Raw genomic sequence first — 27,333 nt, 5'->3', positions numbered from 1 at the left:
GTATTTGATGTGGGGCCACAAGTGTGTGATACAGCAAAGCATGACAAAATATGTTAAGTGTGTCAGACAGAGAGAGATAGAGTACAATCGTTTTTCTGTTCCGCAGAGGCCCTCTACATCAGATAGCATATTAATAATACTGTCAACACTCCTGTTCTGCAGCTAAAATTGGACTGCTCTTCTATATATAAATCTACAGGGTCTCTTTGGCCATTCTGAAGTCTAGTAACTAGACCATTTATCTGTAACACAGAGAGGGGATTAGCTAAATGCCATGCCAGGAGATGTCACTTTTAATAGTGCTGACCTTCTCTCCCATGCAGGGTTTCCGTGAAACTAATCTCTGGGAAAAAAGCTACAAAAAACAGCAATTTGAGTTACATACAATACACTATCTGCTAATAAAGGTTTAACAGCAGCAGAAAATACTGGTGGTAATACAGTACATGAAGGACCAGATAAAGTTAATGTCAGAAGATGAAAATGGCTGAGGCTGAATAAAATAATCTGAAAGGTGAGGTCTTTGACACAATTTTAACATGGCCATGGGCTAAATCTGGGTTTGTTTGAATGAATTTGGTTAAAATGGACTAATAAAAAAAAACTTACTGATGCTGTGCTTGAATCTTAAAAAGTTAGAAGTTGATTGCCTTCAACAGGTTAACTTTGGCGAGCTGTTTGGAAAACTAGAGTAACAGCTGTGAAAAATTGCTGAGACTCAGATTATCTGTTGGGGAAACATTGCGTAGCCTGGGTGCAGCTGAGGTGTCATGAGCAAGCATCGCCACGGCTGAGTGTCATATGAGCGACTTCCTTTATATCCCTTACATTTCAAAATTGACACCATGACGCAAATACAACAGAAGAAGTGAAATTAACCATTTAAAACCCAACTTATGACACTAACATATACAGGAGTTGGGTTTTGGTATCACACTGACGTCAATACAGTCCATGTTTTGTTGAAACCAGTATCTAGAGACAACATTTAGCTGACATTAGTTTGGGTTAACAACTGGCTGAAGTTGATAATATTTGGGTTTATCTGAGAATGATTGAGGTTAGCTTCTAAATAGAGACTGAAGTTGACATCTTAAAGTTTATGAGCCAACATGTTGGGGTTATCTAACTTGCTGACGTTTAAATCGACTGATATTACAATAAAAATAAGGTTATCAAATACCTTGGTATTCACTATTTTCCCGATTGGGATGATCAATTAAAAACAGAACTTTACATTACCTAACATGAGACTTCACTATAAATAGCTTTATATGGTAGTTTAGTTGCCAAACAGCAAGGCTAGTCTATTTACTGAAGCTCAAGTTATTTTATTCATGTTTAAAACATAATTACTATGAGTTGAAGTTGCCCAAAAATTCCTGAGGTTGACACTTACTGAGGTTGAGGTTACTTTTGTGGCTTTTGATCTTATCAACAGCTCCACTGTAAAGCAGCTCAAAGCTGTCAAAGCTTAAGTCCTCCAACCTGCACCCACCCATCCGTCTTGGTAGTCGGCTAGTCCCCGGGACACTCGAGCATAATCGGGGTGGCAGAGTGGCCGACTTGGCTCTTTCTTGAAATTGAGCCATGGCTGCTGGTTCTCCTAGTCCAGCCTAGCTTGTTTACTGTAGCAGCCTCTGCCACCTGATGACCTCAAAACTCCTCAAAGTTTAGGTATAGGCTCCATGTTTACATCCTTCCATTCAGAGACAAAGCAAAGACCAATGACAGGTTCCTCAGGACTAATCTGTCACTAGCAACACAATATACTATTCTGATAGGCTTCCACAGAATGAGAGTGATGGTCAGTGATCCCAGCTGGTCTGAGTGTGTTAGGATCTGGGTGAAAAGAGAAGGAGGGCAGCGGAGGTAAAGAGAGGTGGGGCTTTGCTGGGTGGCCAGCAGACTAAGAGGGCCTGGAATCTGAGATTTCTGAGCACACTGGAGCCGTCAGATACACACACATTATTCATGTTAATGTGTTAGTACGGGTTTATATGTGGTTGTGTACATTTAGTGGGATCATATGCTAAGTGTCTGTTGTGTTTTGGTTTGTGCATGGACATAAATGTGTGCAAGAGCATGTGTGTGATGATGTGCAAGGGTGCGTGAATACTGTACATATGCAAGCACAGCAAATCGCTTTTCATCTAAGCAGGCAAAGTTGTTTAAGACCTCAAAGGAAAAGTACTGTGTGAGTTTTTCAATCCAGGCCAGAGACAATGGCTCCTTTCATTAAAGGAAGGTGGGGGCGCGGGGGTTCAGCAAAAGAGAGACAGAGAGAGACGGAGAACCGGCCGCTTCACACTGGCCTCTCATTGTTCCCATTCTTCACAGTATTTGCCACAACACTGGCTGACTTGAGTAAAAAGCAAGGTTGAGCTTTATGGCCACCAGCCAATGATCAGATGTCAATACACCATTTAAGACACTGACTGACATAAGAGAAATAAGAGGTAAAGAAAATGATATAAACCCAACTTAATTAAAGCTGTAAAGTGTCAAGTTCATAACATTTGAGTTTCCTAAACAGGTGTTTCTATGTGACTTCCAGCACCAAATGATCAAATATTTGACCTAAATATTAATGATTTACTCAAAGCCTGTTCCTTTTTTCTTTCCAATTTGTTTTTTCTTTTATAATTATTACACTGTAACTCAGATTGTACTTGTGATGAACAAAGAGCAAGTACTGTATTTTGTCTTACTTTTGTCTTCTCTCTGTGGTCCCTTTCACTCTGGCCCTGATATCTCTGGGTGATTCCACTCACTTGTTTCACTTTTCCCCCCCGCTTCTAAAACATTTTGTTGACTCCATGGCTAATTTCAAACTTCACAGTTCTCCCTGCAACATAAAAACAATAGCACTCTTTTTCTCTTGTGCCACGCTATCTTTGCTCATCTCTAGTTCACATGACACAGAGTCAAACCCCTTGACAGGCAGTCTTCTTTCTCAGGATAGTCATGTTACTGTGTGTGTGTTTGTGTGCATGCTCAAATATTTATATGGTGAAAGAAAGCATGCAATAAATTATCTAGATAAACAATGTTCCATAATCCAATGTTGTGTCAGCAGGGAGGATAGCATCTGCTGTTTAGAGAACAGTAATCATATTATAAATTTCATTATATCAGAGATATCTGGTCAAGGCTCTGCAGTCTCCTTTAAGCACCACAGGATGCATCCACAGGAAAATATGTTGGAAAATAAATGACATCTTCAGAGTTCAACACTGTGCACATTTGCTAGAAACTCTACTCTGAGAGCACACATACAGTGGAGGCTGCCTTGTTAAGAGATAGAGTCTGTGAATTTTCTCTAAGAACTAAGTCTCTCTGCCCACATAGCCACCTGTTGCATTCTCACACGCTCAGCTACAGCTACTGAATGATGACTAAACACTACTGTATCTAAACATGATGGCATGACGTACAACAACATTTAAACGTAAGAACTGGTATACAGAGTAAAGTACCGTGAGTGAAACTAATGTAAAATTAGATATCTGGTCCAACTGTAACATGACACTCGAAACTCCCATTAAAAAAAAAAACCTCTGCTTCTTATATTGGACTCCAAGAGCTGTCGAGACCCATTCTGCCTCAATGATTTAATTTCCCTGTTGAAAAGAGCTCATCTATGATGGAAAAGTCTTAGGTGAGCAGTCCCTCCTTAGCAGGCACTGAGCAAGATTTCTTCATTTTCATGAGGTATGCACTGTAGCTGCCTATTTAGGAAGAGAGTGAATCATCAGAGTACAAGTGATGAGACAGAATCCCACAGAATACTCAATCACTTGCATAATCAGAAGAATAAAACTTAAGACTTTTCAAATCCATTCTCTTTTATATTGTACTTTCAATTGAATAACTCAAGAAGCCTTAAACAAGTTTGCTTGTTAGGTCTCAAGAGTAGAGGGCAACACGCACACCATTTGCTCAGTCTCTCCTGTGGTGAAGGGAATCAATTTCAAAGTTAAAAAAGTAAATTCTCACACACACTTATCACCTCTGCGTTGATTGAATAAAAAGTGTCAATGTTTCGGACCTTTCTGAAGACATGTCAGTCATAAAGTGACATAGTGCTTAAATACAATCCATAACTCCATGACAGTCCATAGATGTATAGGATGTGTCCGTCATCACACAAACTATTTGGGGGGATTTGGCAGTAAGTTGGATTTGTTTCACAGGACATTTTACAGGAAGATCCAAGTCCTAGTTCCTAATGGTGTGAGAGTCTCAAGACATATCTGTCATAAAGTGACACAGTGCTTAAATACAAGGATCTTCCTTTCAACACAGCAGGACTTCCCGTCCTTTCAACACAGCAGGACTCCCTTTCCTTTCAACACAGCACCCGCAATTAAACAACCCGCACACTGAACTGGTAACTATGTCTAATCCTGTTGAATTCGCTTAAACATCTGAATTCACACCAGAAGACTATGAAAGAATATTTGATGGATTTGAACTATGCACAAACGAGACTGGACCAGATGATTCTCTTTGAAAATTGGAAAATCTGACCAGAAAGGAAATAAGAATGAATCTACACAGAATCTCCTTGACCAATAACTTTGCCAAGAAAATCATACCCCGGAGTTTAAGAATTCAAAAGGAATCCACTCTATGCACAGACAATGAGCCCTTCTGTAAACAATGGACTTAATAAATGCTCAATCAATCTAATGGCATTAATCGTCAGTGAAATCATAGAGGACCTGAAAAAAAACACAACATAGACACAACAAAATTCAATGAAAACATGGAAATGGTCAAGAAATTGAAGCTTGAACTACAAGACACCCTGATCACAAAAAAAAATTGAAAATTTTCAACGGGATGAAGAACAAAAGAGTTTATACTTGGCAATATAAGAATACAACACTCACAGGAACTTTTACAAACAAAAGGGGTACTTCCCCTACCACTACATCCAACAGTGAATATACATCAGATGGATCAGTGAAGTCAGAAGTTTTTTTAGGCCGAAAGATGGGGTGGAACAAAAGACACAGAGAAAGACCAGACAGGGCAAGAGACGGTGTGGGGAAGGATTTCTATTGGCAACGCTGTAGTTGTGCTATGGGCACAGTTGTAGCACCAAACTACGCAAAACTCAATGTTGACCTTCCTTATCTACTGGAAAAGGTTTATTGATGATATAACATTTCTCTGGACAATTGGTGAACAGAAACTCCTTGATTTCACCACATAGCTGAACGACAGAGGTCCATCACTCAAGTTCAAGCTGGAGGTAAACTTCTTGAACCCACAGATCATAATAACCTTCTCAGAACAGACATCCATCCACAGTATATTAAGGATGCTATGCCCATTAGTCAGTTTCACAAACTACAAAGGATCTGTAGCACACCAGAGTCTTTGGAACAACATGTGGATATTATGAAGGTGATTCAAGGAGAGAGGATATGTTGATGAACAACTAAACACAGCACTGAATAAAGTATTTGGAGATTCAAAAGTAGAAAAAGCCTCTGCCAAATCTTCCATGATATGTGTTCTTAGATTCTCAAACAGAGCACAGCGAATTGAATATTCAATCATAAAACATAAGCATATCCTAACCAGTGATCCACAAGATGGTGAACTGTACAAAGAACCTCCCAGGATAACCTTTCGTAGAGGAAGAAACCGTAAAGACATATTGGTAGACTCAGAATGCCTCTATACTAAACCAAACCAACTGCTGTCACCCTTACCAGAGGGTCATTTTAAATGTAGTCAATGAACTCAATGTAAACACACAACTAAGTGCTTATCCTTCTTCCATCCTGTAACAGGAAAAGAGTACAAGATTCGGGGCACAATTTCCTGTACAACCACTGGAGTCATATATCTCATCAAGTGTCCTAGTGGTAAAGTATACATCGGCATGACAACCAGATATTTTAAGACTAGAATGGTGAACATCGTTCTTCTATAAGAAATGCAAACGAAGACAGTTCAGTTGCCCTCATTTTGCGCATATGAAACATCCGCCAACCTCATACTGTTATACTGGTATCGATAGACTTCAAATTTCCAGATGAGGAGGTAACTTAAAGGAAGCCCTCCTGAAACATGAAGCATATTGGATTACTAAAGTACAGACTCTCACACCATTAGGAATGAACAAGGATCAAGGCTTTTTTCAAAGTTGGAAACACACATATGAAAATAAATCCATAGTACACATGTAGACAGGTCTGAATTTTGTATGAGTTTAAGTGGCAAATGCTTTATTTTCCTACTTGAAATCTCCACAGAAAACATGAAAAGACACAGTTGGTGAAGTAGGTAAACAAAAAAAACCCCACTCCGCCCCATCTACATGACCCATCATGTCATTTTTTTTTTTTCATCAACTTTTTTTAAATTTCTTTTCCCCCATGTAGTTTGGTAAGGGTAGAGGGCACATAACACAAACATGCATCAAAAACGCAGACAGGATGTGTCAACACGTGTCTAGGGTTTTTACATCCGAAAAAACAGAACAAAGACAAATAGCCCAGACCGACCTTTTCAACTACTCTGGCCAACTGGCCTTTCTTTTTCAAGGAGACATTGTGACATATCACAGTAGGAAAAGCACAGGTATAAATAACAGGATTAATGATGGTTGAATTCCATTTGGCTACTTCAGTTTCAGGATCCTGGTTTTTGTGTGCTGGCTCACTGTCAGAGCTTAGTGGGACACTTGAACACAGCAGAACCATTGTTAATGTTTTTAATAACATCTGTGCTTTTTCCTACTAAAACAAGATTAAATGTGAAATGAAATATGCAGGGAATTACATGATGTATTACCAAACAACTAATAACAATGATGAAGGTGTACTGCACACTGTCCCGCCCTTACAAATGCAACAAAACTAACAGGGGTCTGAGAGAGCTGTCAGTCAAGCACAGTCTGTACACACCACAGTATGAGAAGAGGTCTGATCAGTTAAATAAAGTCAAAGTGAACATGTGTGAGTGAACTAATAGCTAGGTATTATTTTTTCTATGTCTATCAGTGGGGAATGAGACATTTCCTAATGTCTGTTTGAAATACTGAACTGGGATGAACTTGTTATTCTGCGTGGTTTCCCAATACCAGCAGATTTATCGAGCACCAGATGGTATTGTGAAAAACTCATTGCATTACAGACCTACTGCAATTCATCTCTGGATCCATTAGCTATCAGTTGTGCTGCTGCTGCTACTGCTTTGTGAACATTTGTGTGTAGCCTTGTGCCGTGTGTGTGTGTGTGTGTGTATTCGTCTACCCGCTGTGAAGTAGGACAGCAGCTAGGACACTGTATTGATCAGCCAGCCACTGTAGAGCACACAGTCAGGCCTGTTCCCCTGCAGTGACCTTCAATACACGACCTTAAACAGGATAGCCTCACTCTCACTCGCACACATCTCTCAAATGTTATGGAACTAAGAGCGGTAAAGCCAATAAACCCAATTAAAAACAGGGCCTGCCTGTAAACACAGAGCAATGTGAGAATATGGAAGCCCAACAAACACATACACGCTTCGGCACACTGGGATGAGGATGGATGTCAAAAGAAAAAAAAAAAAATCCAGTGCTTCTGCGTGATCATCAATTTGACTCGTGTGCTCCATAGCTACATGTGTTTTGTTTTTTTACCTTGCCAATATTCCTTTTGGAGTACAAATTTCAATAAGCCAATAATAAAAATGAGGCAAGGGAGTAGAAGCAAAAAGGACACAAAGGGAAAGGAAAAACAAGACAGTGGCCCTTAGAGGAAGGAGTGAAAGAAAATATGGATAAAAGAAGGAGAGAGCTGAGGGAAGGCAGAGAAAGGAGGTGATAAAAGCTCAGCACTTTAAGCCAGCTCATATAATTACTGTACATGAGGTGATTTCCACTGGCACTCCCTTCTGCCACTTCTGCCCTTCTGCTCTTTTACCACCAGTCAGTTGAGCTCAGCTCTGTAGCCCACGGGACACATATTATTTGATATATTCCTCTGCTTTTATGTCTGATACTACTATAATCATATAACTATCACAAGGTTATCACTCAAGGAAACTGTGTTCTCAGAGTGGCGTACAGTGTGTGCAGACTGAGAGGCACAGAAACATACCTCCACATATTCCCATGATGGTCATTGCACACCACACGTACACACACACACACACACAGCGAGCGCAGTTTTATGTTAAAACATTTGCATGATTTACATCTCCATTATGTTTGTGTCTTCTGTGGTTGCTGCTATAAATTTCCTACCGTACAGAGCTCTGCAGAATTGAGGATGAAGCAGCCAGTCTGCATATAATAAAGAACTGGCTGATCAAGTCAGTATCTGACTACTAAGAAGTCATGATTTGAAATTTCTCTCATTTTGGATTTTAAGATATATCATTTTAAAAAAAATGGTGCTACAAAAAACATTTTAACACAAAAAAGTACATACTGTTGACATTTGGTGTGATATGGATAAAATCTTCTATCATATATGTAATTTTATATCACAATATCAATATATATCATGATATATCACATTTCCTTGAAGCTAAATCGAAAAAGTACCTATAGATAAAATAACTAGATGAGAATGTTTCTTGGTTTATCCACTGAATTAAATACCTGACAGATCAAGATACTTCAATGCAATGCAACAATGTTAATCCAATATTGCCATGAGGAAAGCTTACTGATTGATTTACAACATATTTATATTATCATATTGGCAAAATAAAGAGATTCTATTCAATAATACAAACCAGGCACATGACATAATTGCTGAAAACGTAGAAGAGAGCGCAAGGAAACATACGTGTGAGACAGCAGAAGGCCATCATGACCCCCTGCTGCATATGTGTGTGAGTGTGTGAGCCTTTAATGTGATCTCATGTCCGGAAACATGGTTACAAATTAACCAATTAAGTGCCCTCAGAATAGCACTGGTCAATCACATCAACAAATGCCAAGGGGAAAGACATGGATCACTGTATCTACACACACACACATACACACATAAACACACAGCATCTGGAATGGAAACTCATGCCTCCTGTGAAGGCAAGACACAATATACTTAAGCAGTGTGTTTGTTTTAGCATAAAGCGTGGGCTCCGGCTTTATTTTAGGGAGCAGAGAGATACGTCAGAGAGTGAAAGAGAAAGAGAGAGAGAGAGTGCAAGCCTACACCCACTTCACTCTGAGTGTGAAACAGATCCGAGAAGCCCAAATCATTTCTTGGGTGAAATGCTGATGCACCATTAGAGAAATGAGCACTAAACCAAAACACACTCCGAGGTTGGGAATAATGAGTCTCAGTTCATTTAGTTCCTATTCCAAAACATTGCTTCATTTTAAAATAATATAAAATGTGCAAAAGACCAAAACATTTTTTCATCCCCACAGTGAAAGAAACCCCACTGTGAACTTTTTTCTTTTATTGCCTTTATTTGAGAATCAGTGTAGCAAGAACTTAAGAATTTAAGAATTGAACTGTAAACTTAAATTAGGCGTGGGTGGACTGGGGGGGGGTGGGGGCTGTTAAAAGGTAGCAGCGGCAGAAGTGGAACTCATTCATATTTAAGGTGCTGGGCTGATGATCTCATCTAGAGCAACTTAAAATTAACAAGCAGGATGTGCTGGCTGTTAGAGTTCAAATCTGTGACCTTTACATTATGAAAGTCTTCTAAATGAACTATGACTGAGTTAGTTAAGAATTCAGCTAATAATTATTTTCACTATTGACCTTTTAAAATAGCAAAAAAAAAAGTCCATCATGTTGATATAACATGCATGTCCCCTTAGGATGAAATATAACTTTGCTGATCCCCTGACTTTTCATCTAGCACCATCATCGAGTCAGAATTTCAAATTGTCCAATACTTTGGTTTATCACCAAATAAGTGCAAAACTACTGACATCCTCAGCTGCAACAGCCTCAGATGTGCTTTGTGTTTAGTGCTAAGTAGCAAGTAGCTGAACTAAGATGGTTGACATCATAACTACTGTATAAGCTTGAATATAAGATAATATTTTATTCTGGAAATTATATTTGAAAAAGTGGGATCATCTTATATTAGAGGACAAGACAATTCACATATTCACAAGATCAAATATTATATTTGAATGGAGAGTGTACCACTATAACACTGGCTCCTACAGAGAGCAACAACAGTGTTGCATTATGGGTTGTTTGTAGCCTTAATGTTGCTAGGCTAGCAAGTGTATTCAGGTCTGTTTATAGAGTGTCTTTTGGAGTTAGTCAGCCCTAAAAGTGTTTAATGAGCTAAGTTTAACCTACAGGAGTGTCTTAAGGTTTGTCTAACCTGTTTTTCTGCTGCGGAGGAAATAAATTCATTACAAATGAAAATGAGTCTGAAGCGCCTTCTGATGTCTTTACTGCAGAAACAGATCGGGGACCAAATCGTCTGTCAAGCAGCCAAGAATTATACTGCTGTCACAGATGATTATGAGCTCAAACGCTCGGAAAAATGCTAACTGTCGGAAAAAATAATTTTGACCGTTTCCAAGAGCCTGGCAGGAGAGAGAATGCAAGTATGTGACTGACAGACAAGATATACAAATGTGGAATCTATGTTCTCCTTTAATGGAAGTATTAAACTTTTTTTTTTTTTTACTAGAGGAAGGCTTCAAGGATGAGGACTTTCTTGGATAAATAGTATCTTAGGGAAACTTTCCCAACAGGAAAAGTGTGAAAGTGTGCTGTATCTTCAAAAAGTCTTTCCAAAAACAGCTGTTGGAAAAGGGGATGGGGGTGTCATCTTATATTCCAGCCAATACGGTATCGGTATCATACCTGCTAAATGTAAAAATGTTAGCATGCTAACCTTAGCATTTAGCTCAAAGCACCACTTTCCCTGTATACAGCTTCACAAAGACTCTTATTCTTCTTTTTACATCCTTGCACTTACACTAACTATGGCTAGTCTTCTCACAGTGTGGCATGTTCTTTTCCTACACTACATATGCTCCAGCAAAGCCCTTACACAACACATAAACCCATAACTTCGTGCTACAACAAATCTTTTGTTTAGCCTGGCTAATCTGATTAGCTTTACCTAACAACATCCTATATATAAGCATATAAGTCTGTATTCATCTGTTCTCGACACATAACTGAGAACATGATGAATACACACTTCTGTAAGTTTTAAAGCAAGCTATACTGGTGGAGGGATCACACACACTCACCAGTCCATTGTTTATTGTATGATGACTACACAAAAGGACAGGAAAGGAGGAGGAGAATGCGAAGGAAAATAGTAGAAATAGAATACACAGTAACTAGAGTGCAGAGCAGAGAGCTCAGGACTCCATTAGGTGCTAATGGATTGTCACGCTTCAGTGTTCCCTCAAGTACAATTGCGCCGGCCGGAGACAGGACGATAGATTGAGAGGCATGAGAGAAATGGATAACCAGAGAGTGAGAGGAGAAAGGAGAAACAGGAGCGGCAGAGAGCTACAAGAAAGCAGAGGGAATAAAAAGATGAAGCACTTGAGGTAATGTTAGTAGAAAAAACAACATTACCCAGAGGTACTACTACCCTTTCACTATCAACAAAAACATTAAAAGAAGGCAACGTGTACTAGGGTTCCTCCCCTTCAGAATCCCCTTACAAAATGCCAAGTGGCTGCCATCTTAGGTAGAGCAACGATGACATTTCTATTCCTAACTCTTATAGCGCATGATGCTGTCACAGCTGTTTTACTTAGCCGGGTGTGTGCGAGCATGTGTGTTTGTCAGATCGTAGAGGAATCCGAGAAGATCATACCATCATCACTGTGTCTGACAGAGAGAAAGGATGAAGGGAAAGGGATATCAAAAGCACAATGAAAGAGGAGAGGGAGGGAGGGAGGGGGGGGGGGGGGGGGGGGGGGGGCAAATGAGCAAAAAGAGAGCTCCAGAGAGATGGAGAGCAGGGAGTGGCAGGCAGGATCTGAAAGAGCAGCTCAGCGGGATGGAGAGAAAAAGGCAAAGAGAGCTCTAGAGGATTTTTTTTTTTAAAGGAAAGGAGGAGGGGGAAAAAATGGACAGAAGCAAGGAAAGGGCAAACAGGAAGGAAGAGGGAGCTCATCTAGCTAGCATCCTGACATTGTGACAATAAGTCCAGTCCTTTTAGCTAAGGCACAGGCATTATGGGAGAGGACATAGCCTGAGGTATTTTCTTTCACACACTCTCTCCCTGTGTGTCTCTCTCTCTCTCTCTCAAATAGACATACACAGTAGAGGGAAGGGGAAAAAAACTTAACAGTCCATTACACACCACGGGACTGTCAACGTGCTGCACGGTAAAGGACAACTAGTGCCCCTCAGTTTATACCAGGATAGATAAGCTTGTAAAAGTGTGTTGTTAAGTGGGTCGGCTCAGTGCAGTTAGTTAATTAATATTTTTACTTTAGCCATGAGCAGAAGTTTTAAGCTCACTCTGAACCCTGGAACAGAGGCAGAACGTTTTCTTTCACCAGGGAATGCTGAACCTTGAGTGGGAGTCGTAATTGTGATCAGCGTTTTCATACAGAACTCATCATTCGTGATCATAATTCATTCAGTCTTGACCGTGGGAACAGTGCTGTAGGTTTACAAAATAAGCAAGAGTTTGGTGTTATTTGATGTTGACTGCTATTTAAGATTTCATTATTAACATCCCTGCAGATACTCTGGATTGCATGGATGCAAGGATACGAATGGTAGACATACGGAAATAATAAATAATAGATAAATAAAAAGGTTTATAGTGTAATTTCTGATTCACTGCTACAAAATTAACCTCTCTCATGTAGCATGGTACATTGACTAAAGAGTAGCTCAGCAGCTGCTTGCTGCCATTAAGCTTCCTGTGTAATTTCAGGGTTACTAATTTCAGGTGAAATGTGAATTTTGCTTTTACAGAGTGCACATTACAATGAGCCATCTTGAAGGTAAAAAAATAAAAAGGCAAAAGATTAAACTCCCAGGTTTTGGTATGTAAAATGAAAAATAATAGCAGTAATCAAAATGACAAAGCACTGAAACAAATGCTTTTAAATTGAATAAGCTGAGTCAAGGTGCACAGCAAACAACAGTGAAGCACAAAAACCTCCAGCAACACTGTTCACCCACAAAACAGACTGTCAGAGAAACGGTATAGTATACACATATTAGTATAGTGCATTACATTATATTCATTTGGCACAATAAGTGCATCCAAAGGAAAGCTAGATGTCATCAAATGTTTTAAGTGCCTTCCTCCAAAGAAATGCTTATTCATTTAATGAAGTGCCAGCGTGGTGTGTCGAGGAGAGATTTCCATTTCAGCTGCAATTGAGTTTAAAGCCCCTGCAAAGGCAAATCCATGATTGACTATTAATCATGTAATTTGGGATCTAATGTGCATACAGTAAACACCTAAAAAGTATGAGAACATAGCCTTTGACATAGTCTATGTAATTCTTTAGAAAGTTTCTCTCCCTTCCTTTGTTACTGGGTTGCAGTTAGGCGGGGCTAAGCTTGGGAATTTATTACGTAATTAATACCTGCCCAATCATATTTAAGAGAAAGATGATTGACGTGGCTATCCGGCCAAGCTGACTTCACAACACTTACTCTCATCTCCCCCATGAGAAAACAATGCAGTGCACTTTTCTTTGCTTTTTGCTAGAATGAGAATTCAAATTAGCCTGATATGGTTTGAAAGTTACTCTGTTAAGCTAACTAGCAGACTTCGGTACACAATCCAAATCTGTATTCATCAGGAGTGGATAAGCAGCTCAAAAGTGTAGCATAGCAATGCTAATGCTAACCGTTTCATGTAAGTGAATGAAAGATGCTAAAACACTTAACTTCGTAGTCTGGAAGTTATAGTTAAATAAAAACAGATATGTGTGGTCTACTCTGGTCTGTTAGTTAGCAGATTAGTCAAGATAACTAGTAGACCACTGGGGTAATTGATAATAAGCTCAAAAGGTTTGAATAGAAAAGCTAATGCTAACCGTTTCATGTAAGTGAATGGGAGATGCTAAAACAATTAGCGCCATACTCCAGGAGGTATAGTTAAATAAAAACACAGTTTCAGGTGGTCTAACCTAGTTTGTTAGCTAGTGGATTATTCAAGCTTTCAACTAAGTAGGGTCCATTTGATAGATTTGGTAGTTAATAGCAGAACGTTTAAGCTATGCTAACCGTTTCATGTATGTGAGTGGAGAATGCTAAAACAATTAGCATCATACTCCGGGAGGTATAGTTAAATAAAAACAAAGATTTGGGTGGTCTAACCTGTTTTGCTAGTTAGTCGATTAATCAAGCTTTCTAACCAAGCAGGGTCCATTTGATAGATTTGGTAGTTTATTCCATATCAGCAAAACATTTTAGTGAATGAATAGAAAATAAAGTGGTACTTGATCTGAAAGTGAGCTGTCAATCAAACATGATCTGAACACACCCACACAGTCCTGAGAAATGGTTTGAGCAGTCAAATGAGCTGTTTTTGAGCTAGGTTTTCTAATAGTTATGAATGTTTATTTTCATTCAGATTTTTGTGGATGCTTAATGAGACACTCAACTTTGATATCATACATGCATTTTTATGATTTCAAGCCACGTTTCCAGAAGTTTTAAGAAGTCACTCAGGATCAAAAAGACAGGGCTTCCTCCTACACTTCAAATTTTGCATCAGTTTTCAACAGTAACACAGGAATCAATTGAAGGAAAGGCACTGTAGGGCAGGAGTTATAGAAGAGGCAGAGAAAACAATATCTCCACAACATAAAAATGTCACCACTGCAAGACTTCTTGCTGTCACTGCTGTAAGCAATCTCCCCACCCACTTATACTGTATAACCACAAGCTGAATGCCACAAGTTCAGTGCTTTTCTCTGGGACTTGGCAAGAGGGATTATGGGGTTATGTAGGAAATCTCTAACCAAAATAAAAAAGGTACACAAGGCCTCTTGTGGTAAACCAAAAAGTCAAATACAACAGTTTGAACACTGAACAACACAGACTTATGCTAACTTCAATGAACTTCCAGCAAACGTTTGGTCTGTACAACCAACAACAAAGCAACTAATATGCCTGTGATGACTGTGAAGACAAATTCTTTCAGTAAATTGTGAATGAATAGCTCTAAAAGAAGACCAGAGAGTGTAATCTGGTCTAGGCCTGGTGGGGTGTGTGTGTGTGTGTGTTTGTGCGAACTCACGTAGGAAATGTTTCTCCAATAAGGCAATTTCCAGGTGACCTTTAACTTCGTTCAGTCGGTCTGACTCCGATCTCTGGAAGTCCTGAATGGCCGCAGCCATGGTGGGAGACCCCGAACCTGCCTGAGTGCGAGCACACACGCGCACACACACACACACACACACACACACACACATTCATGCAAACAGAACATACACAAGCGTACATACAAGCACACACCCACATATACATTTGCATTCACACAGACAGAAAGCAAAAGAAAGAGAGATTTAGCTTTAGTACACTGGTACATGCACTTGACAACAAAATCCACACAAGAAAGCACAAGCAGGGATATCCCATATGATGTAACACACACATACACACACAAACACACATATTAGAATGGCGCCATGACTCACGCTAATGTTTCCTCTTCCGGTTTAAGTCCAGCTGAAGCGATATAGGAGGAGGAAGGCAAAAAAGAGGAGAATCCCCCTCTTCTGACTACAGCAACACTGATGACTCACACTCCTCTGACTAAGGGCTTTAACTCTAAAACACACCAACAACTAGCGACACAACGTGTGTGTAGGTGGACGAAGCGAATGATTGAGAGATGACGACTGTGCGTGAGGTGAGGAATGAGGGACGTGTGAGGAAAAAGGGGTGAGTGTGTGACGGAGGGAGAGGAGAGGAAAGAGTGAGAGGAGAGGAGAGATGGCTGTGCGAGCGGATGATGAGCACTGCAGGTTGAGCATCGCTGCTCGACTACAGCCAGGGTCCTTTAAGAGACTCCTGCCACACACACACACTGCAGCAGCTTCTGCCTGGCAGTAACCAGCAGGGTTTGTGTGCCTGCATAGACGCACTGCAATGTCTTTAGCTGATGTGCTCTCTGCATTAGAGTAAGAGCGCAAGAGAGACAGAGAGAGAGAGAGGGGGAGAGAGATAGCACAAAAACTGACAGTGACCTGAAAAAATGTGCTCTGGGAGAGAGCCAAAGCCTAACAAGACAGGCGGGCGGACAGACACAGAAACACGTAAGGAGAAACAGCGATGAGGAGAGTGTCCCTGAATAAAGAAGCACTTCAAAGAAAACAAATGAGAGCCTTCTGGAAGTGTGTCATGGAGAAGAAAAAGGATGTTGACTGAAAGGGAAGAAACGGAGAGGAAAAAGGCAAAGAGGGTATGAAAGTTAAATGGAGACGGGAGGATATAAAGAGGGAAAGAAAGCAAAAAGAAGCAAACGCGGAGGACGTGGAGGAGATGAAAGGAGCAGATGTGAGGAGTGAAAAGAAGTTTTACTGCATTACGAGCGCTCGGCTACAATGCTCTTTGGTTTGAATTTTGTCAGCGCTGCTTTTTCAAAATGTCACTGCGCTAATGGTCCAAGGACGATACGCAGTACATAACGTAAGCACACCTTTATGCTGGTAACGATGTCGTCAATCCTCAGTCAGAACCTCCTGGTTATCAAAAGTAGGTCAAGCCCTGACGTCACCCTGGACGATTAACAGCTGATTAATTATTGTGTTCCTCCTCTCCCTCTTTAAGGACTGTGGCTGATATGAGCATAGGAATCCCAGTGTCTCGCTCTAAAACATCATTTCTACGTACATGCTGTGAACATTTCATCATTGGATGCATTGATGTATACAAACAAGTGAAAATCATCATCTAATGAGATCCGTAAAGGAACAGTGCAGTGATATAGCTAATGTAATTTCCCTAACATCCAATCTCAGCCTACAATCAATTGGCTGTTGGTTCTTTATGTAAGGTCACTGAGCAGAACGCGTTACAAATATAAGACTAATCGTCTCTGTCTGGTGCGGAATAGACGTGAACAGATGTTGCTATAGACAGTTTTTACATCAGTATTAGGAATCTGAATTGCAAATGAGCCACAATCCACAACTCTGGTAAACACCCAGTGATGTCTACTGGGTGAATTGCAATCAACTGCCCACCACAAAACATATAATAGAGGATACATATCCACATGTATCCATGACATTTTAGGGTTATTTTACATGAGCACATCTTGCATTTCTACACATTTTATGTAGAATTTGTCAATGAAACAGTACATAATAAAGTAGATAATTAGTTTTTATGTACTCAGTCTTTCTATCTACATTTATGACATTTAAAAAGAAGAATTAACTATTATTGTTTTTCCATAAGCTCCTTTCTCCTAAGACAGAGAAACATTTAGACAATCTTTCTCATATCTCCGTAATTTACACTTTTCCTGTTTCTGTTTCCGGGTAGGTCTGGGATTTGCTGTGTCAGAGTCCAGACTTACATTCACTTCTAATTGCTGGTCTCACACACACACAGAGCTTTTACAGCTCTCTGTTGAACGCCTTGTCTAGCTCAGCCACAGCTCTCTGCACAGTTTCCACACTGCCCACTGTGAACTCAGCTCTGCACATCTCTTCTTCAGGTCAGCAATTTCCTGCTCCATCTCCTTAATAAAGCTTTCATCCTGGTTCTATTATTTTCCACTTCTCTTCAGTCAGTTGGATGAACTCAGCCAGACTTTTCTGTATGGGGTCAGTGAAGATCTCAACGCTGTCTGCCACCTCCTGTGTTACCTCTTGTTTTAAGATAGTTCTTCATGTTTGATCATAACCTTCTGCTCATGCTCGTCCTCTACTGAAGCTCATCTGCACTCATCCTGTGAAAAAGACAATGTGCTGCATGGTCTAGAAATGTCTGATCTATCCTACAGAATAGCTCCAGCAATTGGTCATGCTTCTTACGCACAAAGGCTGTGTGCTTTTTTTATGCCTGCAACTCTCTAATGAGGCTAAATGTGAGTCTCACAGTAGGAGGTGAAATACACAAGGTGTGATTTTTCTGCTCATAAACACAAATGTCACGAGAAACCTTCTCTAAATATGGCAGATTGTTGGTCTAGCAGGCTTGTGGTACTTTTGATCAGCCGGCCCATCTCATCTGCGTGTTCAACTTTCACTTTTATCTTCCTGCCAGTGAAACCATGCACCCCACCCCCACCCAACCTGACTTCCTATAAACCCTATGATTTCCTAGCCTTCAGAATAGTACACATAGCAAACCTGTCTGAGAAGAACTCAAATTTGAGACTTTGTAGGAGTGCAATTTTATCATGTTTGCATGCTCAAAAAAAAATCATAAAATTGAAACAGTTTAACAAACTATGAAAACGAAACAACAACGACAAAAAAGCTGCTACATTAAAATGTATGATCAGAATAGAGACACATCTCCCACCACAAAACACAAGTGAGAACCACCATTTGATCTGAACAGAGGTCTTCTTGGTTCTTGGTCATATGAAGTGTCATCAGCTGTTAAGGCGCAATCTACATGTCTTCTTAAAGTTAGTTGGTAAATTTAAACCCACGTATGAGGTATTCTGGATGTCGATACTTAGTATAAAAACATTAAAAAATGACTTGTTGCTTGTCTACAGTTTACATTTCAATGGAGAGATTAAAGTGTAGCACTGTAATCCAAACTGATTGTAGCAGCAGACTGTTTTGAGATTTTTCTGCTATTATAGAATAAATCTGTAGCCCTTACTGTGACATTGAAAGAGATAAGAGATATTAAATCCTAAGGATATGATTACAGGTTCAAGTACTCGTGACCAGCAATGAGAGTGCAGATTTCTGCATGGAGCAGCAAGTTGAAGAGCTGTTCAGCACTGACGGCTGGTTAAGTGGATTCTAATGATGATTTGAAATACATGATACTGTAGCTTTAAGAGACTTCTAATTAACCAAGAGTAGGGCCCCTGTCAGACAGAGTGCTTTTTGCAGTTTGCAAAATGCAAGGCATAGCGTGCTGCCTTTTCTGTGGAAGCCTACCATTTAAAAAAAAAAAAAAAAAAAAAGAGCAGCTTGCTCTGTTTTTTGTTTTTTTAAACTGTTGCTAGGCTGTGACGTAAACTCACTCCAGGCCTGCGGTTTTCTGTTCAGATCATGGTAACTACGGTTGATAAAGTCATATAGCACCAGGTATCCAGCAACAGCCACCACCAGTTTGTCCTAGACTGGTCTGGTTATGTCCACTTGTTGTCATCACCACCATCACCACCATGGAAGGCCCGCTTCTCAATTCATCCGATTGGACAGAGGGAAAAAATGTTAATGACGTTGGGTGCTTTTCTGCTCTGCTGAGTTGAAATTTTTTCCATTCGAGACATTCAGGGCGCTCCTGCAAAAACGCAAAATGCATAGGGCGGAAAAACGCAAGATGCTCAGCAAGGCAAAACCACTTTATTTTTGAATACTGAATGAGTAATAGACATTATCTGTTTGCATTCAGAAATTTACTTTAGATGATGATACCTTCACACAAAGTATGACAAATGCAGTGAGGAAGCAAACATGCAGCATTCGCCCCTGCCATGACTGAACACCATGACATTCCTCCTGTTTAGTATGGAAGACGGGCTAGTGTGTCAAAAAGTCTCAGTGCATGTATTCTGCAGCCTGAGGACACACTCTGTCCTCTTTCTAAAAGATGAGGTAATGAAGGTGAAGTTTAGACCTAAGTCATGTGATCAGGTCCTGGAGGATGGAGAGGCAGACACCAGCACAGTCTGGGCAGGATCCAGTGTGCCAGCCAGGACCTATGAAGGGCACCACGCAGGGAAGATGAGATTTTCACCAAGCTGTAGCAGCTTTTGGATATTGAATGCAATTGCATGCTTTGTGGGAGAGACACCAAGTGCATGCCTTGTGTGTGTGTGTGTGCGCGTACGCATGTGTGTTTTTGTGTGTATGTGTGTCACAGCAGGGATAAGAGCTAGCTCTATTTTGGGGCTTCTGACTCATCAGTGCCATGATGTGGGCGATGCCTTCCCAGTGGGCTGGTACTCATGCAGGCAAACACCAGTGCACACACAGACATACTAACACCGGCTCACAGGCACACTTGCGCACAGAGGAAAGCACAAGTGCACGGATGCAAATATAGACATGTGTTGTGTACACACAGAGTATGCTAAAAGGGGTCATAGTCAGCTAGTCAGAAACCTTTTATGGTGTGAATGAGTGAACCAAGAATCACTCATTCACCACCGGGCCCTGTGCAGCTTTCAATGGGACACAAGAAAAAATGCAGACACACTCAAAAGACTGAAAAAACAAATGAAAGGAATGAAGTTCTCTGGAGCCTTCACTCAGGAAATGATACAATACAGTGACTAATCCAGTGTTTTCTAAGCCGGTCATCCTATCAATGGATGTGCATGATGACGACAATCCTGGTGTCTTTAGTCATCCTCAAGGATGAGATAGAGCTGCAGATTTCATGAGAGCATCTCTGCAATAAAATATGAACAATAACTAGCGTGGGAGGACATATCGAAAACATGATCTGGATTCTTGTTTTGTACTCTGGGAGTGTTTTCATTCCTTCCAAACCGTTTCATCTTCATCCCGTCCATCTCTTCCCCTCTGGAATTCTTAAGAGTCCAGTCTTCTGAGACTCAATCCCTGTCCTCTAGCCTCCTTTATCACTTTCCCTGCTTTAATCTTTTCTCTCAATCCATTTTTCATTCCCTTTCTGCTGCTCAATATCTGTTCATCTCACCATTCCTTTCGCTTTTTCCGCTCTTGTCTTCATGTCTCCCATTTGAAGATCTTTATCTCTCTCATCTCTTCCATTTTTCTTTATCATGACAACTCATCCCTCCAGCATTTCTCCCTTTCTCTTCAACTCAGTATCACAAAGCAAAAGCAGAGAAAATTGGGCTTAGATAAACAACAAAGAAAAAAGATTCATTAAGCTAGCTGAGGATGCTAAAAACAACATCAAGACAACAAAAAAGGTGAAATGGAAATATTGTTCTGGAAATGATAGAATGATTTATAAGTGCATTAGAACAATGCCGTTATGTGTGTTTTTCATAGCCAGTCAAGGCAAAACGCTCAGCTTCTGAACTGCTCCTAGTGGGGTGTGAAGCCGTGGAGGAGGAAGGAACAAAACCACATCACAGCCAGAACGCAACACAGCTGTGCCCGGTGGAATCAAGGCATACGGATGACAAATACAGAAACAGAGTGATATAAAGAGGAAGAGTGACAGAATTTAGGAGAAAGAGAAAGAAGAAATGGGGAAGGAAATGAACAGACAAAATGAAAGAGAAAGAGACTGAAAAAGTAAAAGAAATAAGGAGATGAGAAACAAAGTGCTTTCTGCTTCCCCCTCATGAAACGTGCATCTGTACTGTAGTATACACACACAAATACACACATACACATATGCACGATGAGCACTCACAGGGTCTCGCAGGAGGTCCTCTGTGTCTCGAGGAGCTGCTCTGGGCTTCAGCTGCATGTCGTCGCTACATTCGTTGTCGGAGGCGGGTGGCGACTCGGCCAGATCCGGGAAGTCTTCTCTCGTCCTGGGGCCTCGGAAGCGGATCTTGTCCAGGCGCTTTAGCATGGTCAACACCGCGCACCTGGGCTTTACCTTAACATGGCGGACGGCAACCCTGTAAAGGGACACGGAGCACAGGGACTAAGCTTCATTTCAGGAAGTGAAAGATCAATACAGACAATTACTTTCATAAACAACGGCGTTTTGCTGTGGTCACATAGCAATTATTTTATCAAAGTAGGTGTTACGTGTTTCAGACAAGCCCTCAGCAAACATTCCCGAAGGTGACATGCTGTACTGTATGACATAACACATGCCAACCTCTAGCCATTAATGCTATTGAATCTCTAACCTTGTCAGTGTTTGTCATTTGCTCTACTTTTCAGCCTACACAGGAGATGGAACCAGTTACCCATGACAACCACATCCTCGCACTCCTCTGGCAAACAGTTGACAGCAGCGGATCTGCTGACCTCATTTATTGATTTAATTTCCATGGCAGGAGCGGTTGTGGAAGGCTTAATGGTTGTGTTTTGGTAACAGGGCCTGAGATGTAATGATGACAGATAGATCACAGAGGCTGTTCGGGTCATCATATCCAGAGTCACAGGAGTCAAGCTACTGCAGTGTTTCCTCTGTGCTCAGCGACAGTGGCCTGACACTGCAGTAAAACTAAGCGCAGATAGAGACAAAACACAGACAGGATTTATTACCTCTTTAATGCTGACCAAAAGTAAGCCAATAAAAGCCAGACACAGTACAACTGTGCAGTGTACATCATAATAAGCATCCAAAAAGGAGACGGTTTTAAACCCCAACAGGTGCTGAAACTGTTACTGGCGATACATCTGCAGGCAAACACTGATAATATCCCAGTCTCCAGTTCCCAAATGTTTAAACTCCGACTGTCTGCACCCTGCAGGTAAATGTTGACTTTCTAGCCACCACCTCCATTAAACACTTTCTTTGAATGAGAACTGCTGACTGTCTGAAATCAGAGTGAGATTCCCCCATGGTATTACTGCAAGTTTACGAGGAGGTCGCTCCTGAATTGACCGAATGCACCGCGTCAAAAAATTGTCACAACAATCCATCATCATTTCCAGCAGTGGCGTGCAGAACCAGAGATTGTGTAGTAAACATGACTGGGTTGTTTTTTGACTGCTGCAATTTGTCATTTGGAAAAGGGATTAAGTGTAGTTCTTCGTGTAATTCTCGGAGATTACTTAATCTGCTTGACTGGCTGTCATACTGCCAAGATTTGACTGACGAGCTGTCGGACAGTTTTTCTGTGAATGATTGGCTAACTTGACTGGCTTGGTGTGGGACCGAGTGCTAGTGTAACTTGCTTACTCACTCCATTCCTCAAAAACATCCTAGACCTACCAGAGCCTGGTCTTCTGCATGACTGAGCATTCAACTAGTTGGTTGGACTGAAAAGATATGAACCAAATCACTTTTTCGATGTCTTCATGTAAATACAGACAATTTTGATTTTGATTCCTCGCATGATCCAGAAATCAATCCAGTCCGTCATCATGCAGGACATTCCAGTGGTCTTATTTACCAGACAGACATACTCCTCTACTACTGATTAATAAAGGAACCATAAACAACTTTCTTCATTTGTCAGACAGATTGATGTTTTCTGATCTGTCATTTCTACTTTAAACCTGTATCTTAGATTATATTATACTCAGGGAGAGGAGGACAGTTTGTACTCTTTCAGCGACAAATTGGTTATTTTACTAGGAAACATGCACCCAATAATATTTATATTCTGCTTTGCTTTGTGGGAGGACATCAATAATGAAAAAATTAAATAAATAATAGCGCTGGCAGTGGTAGCAATGCACTCTTATTAACTGGACAGAACATCACATTATCTGTGCAAGTACAAACTTCAAGGCATCAAAGATGCTACAGAGCTCTAACCCCTGCAGACTAATAGCTAATCCGCAAGCTGGTGCTTCAGATGATGGTTCAGAGGGAAGGATGTCACATTGTCACATGTCACATTCATGTGAAAACGTGTTTCCTTGATTCCTCTTGCCTCGCATATTTCCCTTGCACCTCTCCTCGTTTCTTCAGTGGGAGGTAGGTGAGGGAAAACGTGGATGTAATGAAGGGAATTGAGATGTACCGGCAGACAAGCAGACAAGAAGAAAGGCGTAAAAGCAGCCAAAAGTGTTTGTGAACTTGAAATCTAAGGAACAAATATTTCATTTCCGCATGTGCACAACCCACCCATATGGGCACGTATAAGTGGAATTTACCGAAGAGACTGGTGGGTTGATCTTTCCTCCCTGAGGGCTGAGTGGAAACATTTTGAGTGGCGGGTTAATAAACGCCTCCCTCCTCTTGTTGAGACATCTGTCAGAGTGAGATCTGTTCTCACAATAACCACCTGAATCCACTCGCAGCCTGCTTGAGGCTACAGCTCACTGAGTCACTGGTCAGCTCAAACTACCTACATTTATCAATTCATGCAGCCATAATAATAGTGACTAATGAAAGCATAGGGATGCACGTTCTACCAATTTGATAACACCCCGGAAATGGACAGTTGCATTCAGAGTTCCATTGAAAAATGCTATAAACAAATCAACAGCCATTCAGTCTGTAAGTGAATGCTAATATTTACAAAAGACAGCTGTCATTTGTATAAATGAAACTCTATTCTAAGAGCATATTACTGGTTCCCATGCTATTTCTTGCCTCCTTCTCACTGTTGTGTTCTTCAGGCTACCTCTGTCTTGTTTTCTTTTTGAGGGATTGCTTTCTCCGGTCTAGAGGCAGTTTCAACCACAACATCTTTTTAAATGTGAGGATGAAAAAATGAAAAGAGAAGACAGGAAGGGAAGGGAGTGGGGGGGCTGTAGCTCAAGGTCTGATGTGAATGTTACTGCGGGAATACTCACAAACAACCCTCATGACTCATTTGCTCAACTATGCACAAACACAAAGACACCATCCACCTTTACTTAACCATGCATCACTTCTAGGGCTAGGGGAGAGGCTGGTGCAGTCATAACACATAAACAAGGAGACAAAGATATGCATATAAAATAAAATAACAGCTTAACAACACACAAACACTGTGCTAGTGTTTGTTTATTACTACATACATTAGTCAAGGGTGAGTAGCTTTACAAGCCCGGTGTATATCAGCGGTGCAAGCCTAATATACTATATGAGTTTGATTGAGGACACTTATGTCTTTCTGAGTAATGTTCTGCTAATGACCTTTAGTGGCTTGAGGTTAGTCTTGGCCATGCGGGTCACATTCACTGCAACAGCCAGTCACAGTCATTCACAGATATCAGGCTGTTGAAGGCCCTTTGCCCTACATCACTGTTTCTCCATTTCATAACAAGACAGTTGTGTAAAGGCTTCATCAAACATTGTAACTGTCATTTGTACTTCAGTTAGTTTATTGTCAGAAAGTTAATCGCAAATGTTTTTGATAAACTGAATTATCTTTTATGTAATCTTTGTGAGGATTGTGAGGATTGAGTGAGGATTTGCTGCTTTTCTCTGTTTTATATCATTGTAAATTCATATCTTTTGGTTATGGACAGTTAGCAATTTCAAGACATCACTGAGGTTTTTTCTTTATTTTCTCATATTCTATAGACCAAAATTTCAATCAAGAAAATAATCAACAGATTAATCAATATAGACAATAACAATCAGTTGCAGCCCTACTTTCTACAGTTAGTATTTAATGACAAAAACATTTAAAATATCTACTGTTATATGTAATATTTTTAAAAAAAAAAGTACAAAAATGTGACATAATTTTGTTTCAAATAATTAAGTAGGGCTGCAACTAAATCATTTTCATTATCGATTAATCTGCCAATTATTGTCTTGGTAGTTCGTTCTGTCTATAACATGTCAGTAAATAGTAAAAAAAAAAAAAAATCCTGTTTTAATTTGTCCAATCATTAGTTGAAAACCCAAAGATGTTCAGGTTAGTATCACAAAAGACTAAGAACACCAGAAAAGAAACACATTCTAGAAGCTGAAACCACTGAACCAAAATAGTTGGTTTTCTGTCAGTCGGCTAATCGATGAAACGACTAATGGCTTCCCCTCCGGATCTTAACAATCTGGCAAACTTAATCTAGCTGAGCAGCCGTACATATTCATCACAGTACACTGATCACAAGCCATGATTACAAGCAGAGCATGTTTTCAGATATGCATCCTTATTAGAAACCATAATAATGCGTTTTTTTATGTGCACTATTACGGTCACTGCATTCTTTTATGTTCGTAGTATCAGGGCATGGCTACTTTCATCAAAGTATACATTTGTTTGGCTATTAATGTACACTGAATGGTATTGCTGGAAACCCACTATTCGTACATGGTGATTTAATACTTATAAAAGGTGCATGGCCTCACCATCACCCCTGGCTATCTACATCTATGGTATGGTAGCCACATGAGATGGGAGTTGCTCTTCCTACAATTACATCCTATATCACTGTTGCCTATCAGCCATGCATGAAAGGGAAAGAAGGGGTGGGGGCAATAGAAGCACTCAAACTGTGCAATACAGGCTAGAGCACTTGTACAAGTAGGCCACTTTCTGTGCAAGTGTATTTTCTGGGACATTAGGCAGTCAGGTTTTGCTTTAGAGTAATAGAAGGTTTGACAATAAATGCTTGTTAGACGGAAATGCCACGGTGTAGTGTTTCCGCTTTGGTGAATGATGAAAACCTTGTTTCGTTTAACAGGTGCTCTCATTCAAGTGCGCTGTTTAAAACCATGCAGCCCATCCTGCTCAGCATAGGAAGACACTCGCCTGTGGAGCTATTCTCAACTTCAATGAGTTTCTTAAGACACTGAGAGAGACAGTGAGAGGGATTAACATGAACTTTAAATATCTCATCTGCCCGCATTGACTAGAGCATTCCAGTTTTTGTTGTTCAGTTCACCTTACTGCATTCATAATGAAGTGACAGGCGACAGATGGTCAGGACAAGAAAAAACAAACATCAGGTTACTGCCATGCTAAACAGTTACTGCCTGTTGAGAAAAGGTGTGCTGCCAGGTGCCATTGAAGAAGACAGAAACATTAATATCTTCTAAATCGGCCAATAGGCAACTACTGTATCACCTTTCCAACCTAACTGCGAAAGTTCTGCCAAATAGAAGTAGTACATAATATCAAGTTTGACAGACATTGTTGTTATAGATGTTTTCATCAAGCCTCTTCTTTTTATTTGATGTCAACCCTGGGGATGGAGCAGGATGAAGGGAGGGGATGATGAACTCTAATTAGACCCAATTAGACACAGTCTACTCTGCTTGTAGTTGGAGGCTAAACAAGGGTCTCGAGTGTGGAGAAACATGCACACGAGTAGAGTCCTTGTCAACAAATTTGGAGGAAAGAATAAGACAGAAATGGTTGGAATAAGCACGAGCTTGTATCTAGCCCACTAATGCAACCCTCTGGGCAGCATGTAGTTGGCTGAGCAAAAGTAAAAAGTCAGTTATGGTGTGTATTTTTCATGCCTGGGTTAGTTTTTGTCAGTGCTGCTTTTGAATGGCACTCGTCAGTTTGTGTTTTTTTGACATGGTAAGTCGTGTGCATGATACGTTTGACATTTAAGTGGTGATAAACACCATTGACATGCAAACAACAACAAAAGTAACTGATGATTTGTCCCTTTTCTCATGGTTTTCTGCATTACACCTCTGCGCCAAGGAATGAGGAAAAAAAGAAAAGTGCTCAATAGACTAAGCAAAAGGTAACTAACTTCCACAGGCT

General features: G+C 40.5%; 1 protein-coding gene across 4 annotated transcripts in view; it reads right to left on the bottom strand.

Annotated features, from left to right (window-relative positions):
* The window catches only part of gramd4a (GRAM domain containing 4a), a 51,924-nt gene that overhangs the window by 22,822 nt on the left and 1,769 nt on the right, over nt 1-27,333 (bottom strand). For 3 of the 4 annotated variants that reach the window (XM_067582395.1, XM_067582396.1, XM_067582397.1), the window contains exons 2-3: nt 21,450-21,663; nt 15,187-15,307 (exon numbers count right to left, since the gene is read on the bottom strand). In XM_067582395.1, coding sequence (XP_067438496.1) covers nt 15,187-15,307; nt 21,450-21,663 — 335 coding nt within the window. Of the gene's footprint in view, nt 1-1,399; nt 1,876-15,186; nt 15,308-21,449; nt 21,664-27,333 lie in introns of those variants that run through there. The other variant, XM_067582398.1, reaches the window with a different exon arrangement.

This window comes from Thunnus thynnus, chromosome 23 (genome assembly GCF_963924715.1).
Source record: "Thunnus thynnus chromosome 23, fThuThy2.1, whole genome shotgun sequence".
Taxonomy (NCBI): Eukaryota; Metazoa; Chordata; class Actinopteri; order Scombriformes; family Scombridae; genus Thunnus; species Thunnus thynnus.
This window is presented reverse-complemented; position numbering and strand designations above follow the sequence as displayed.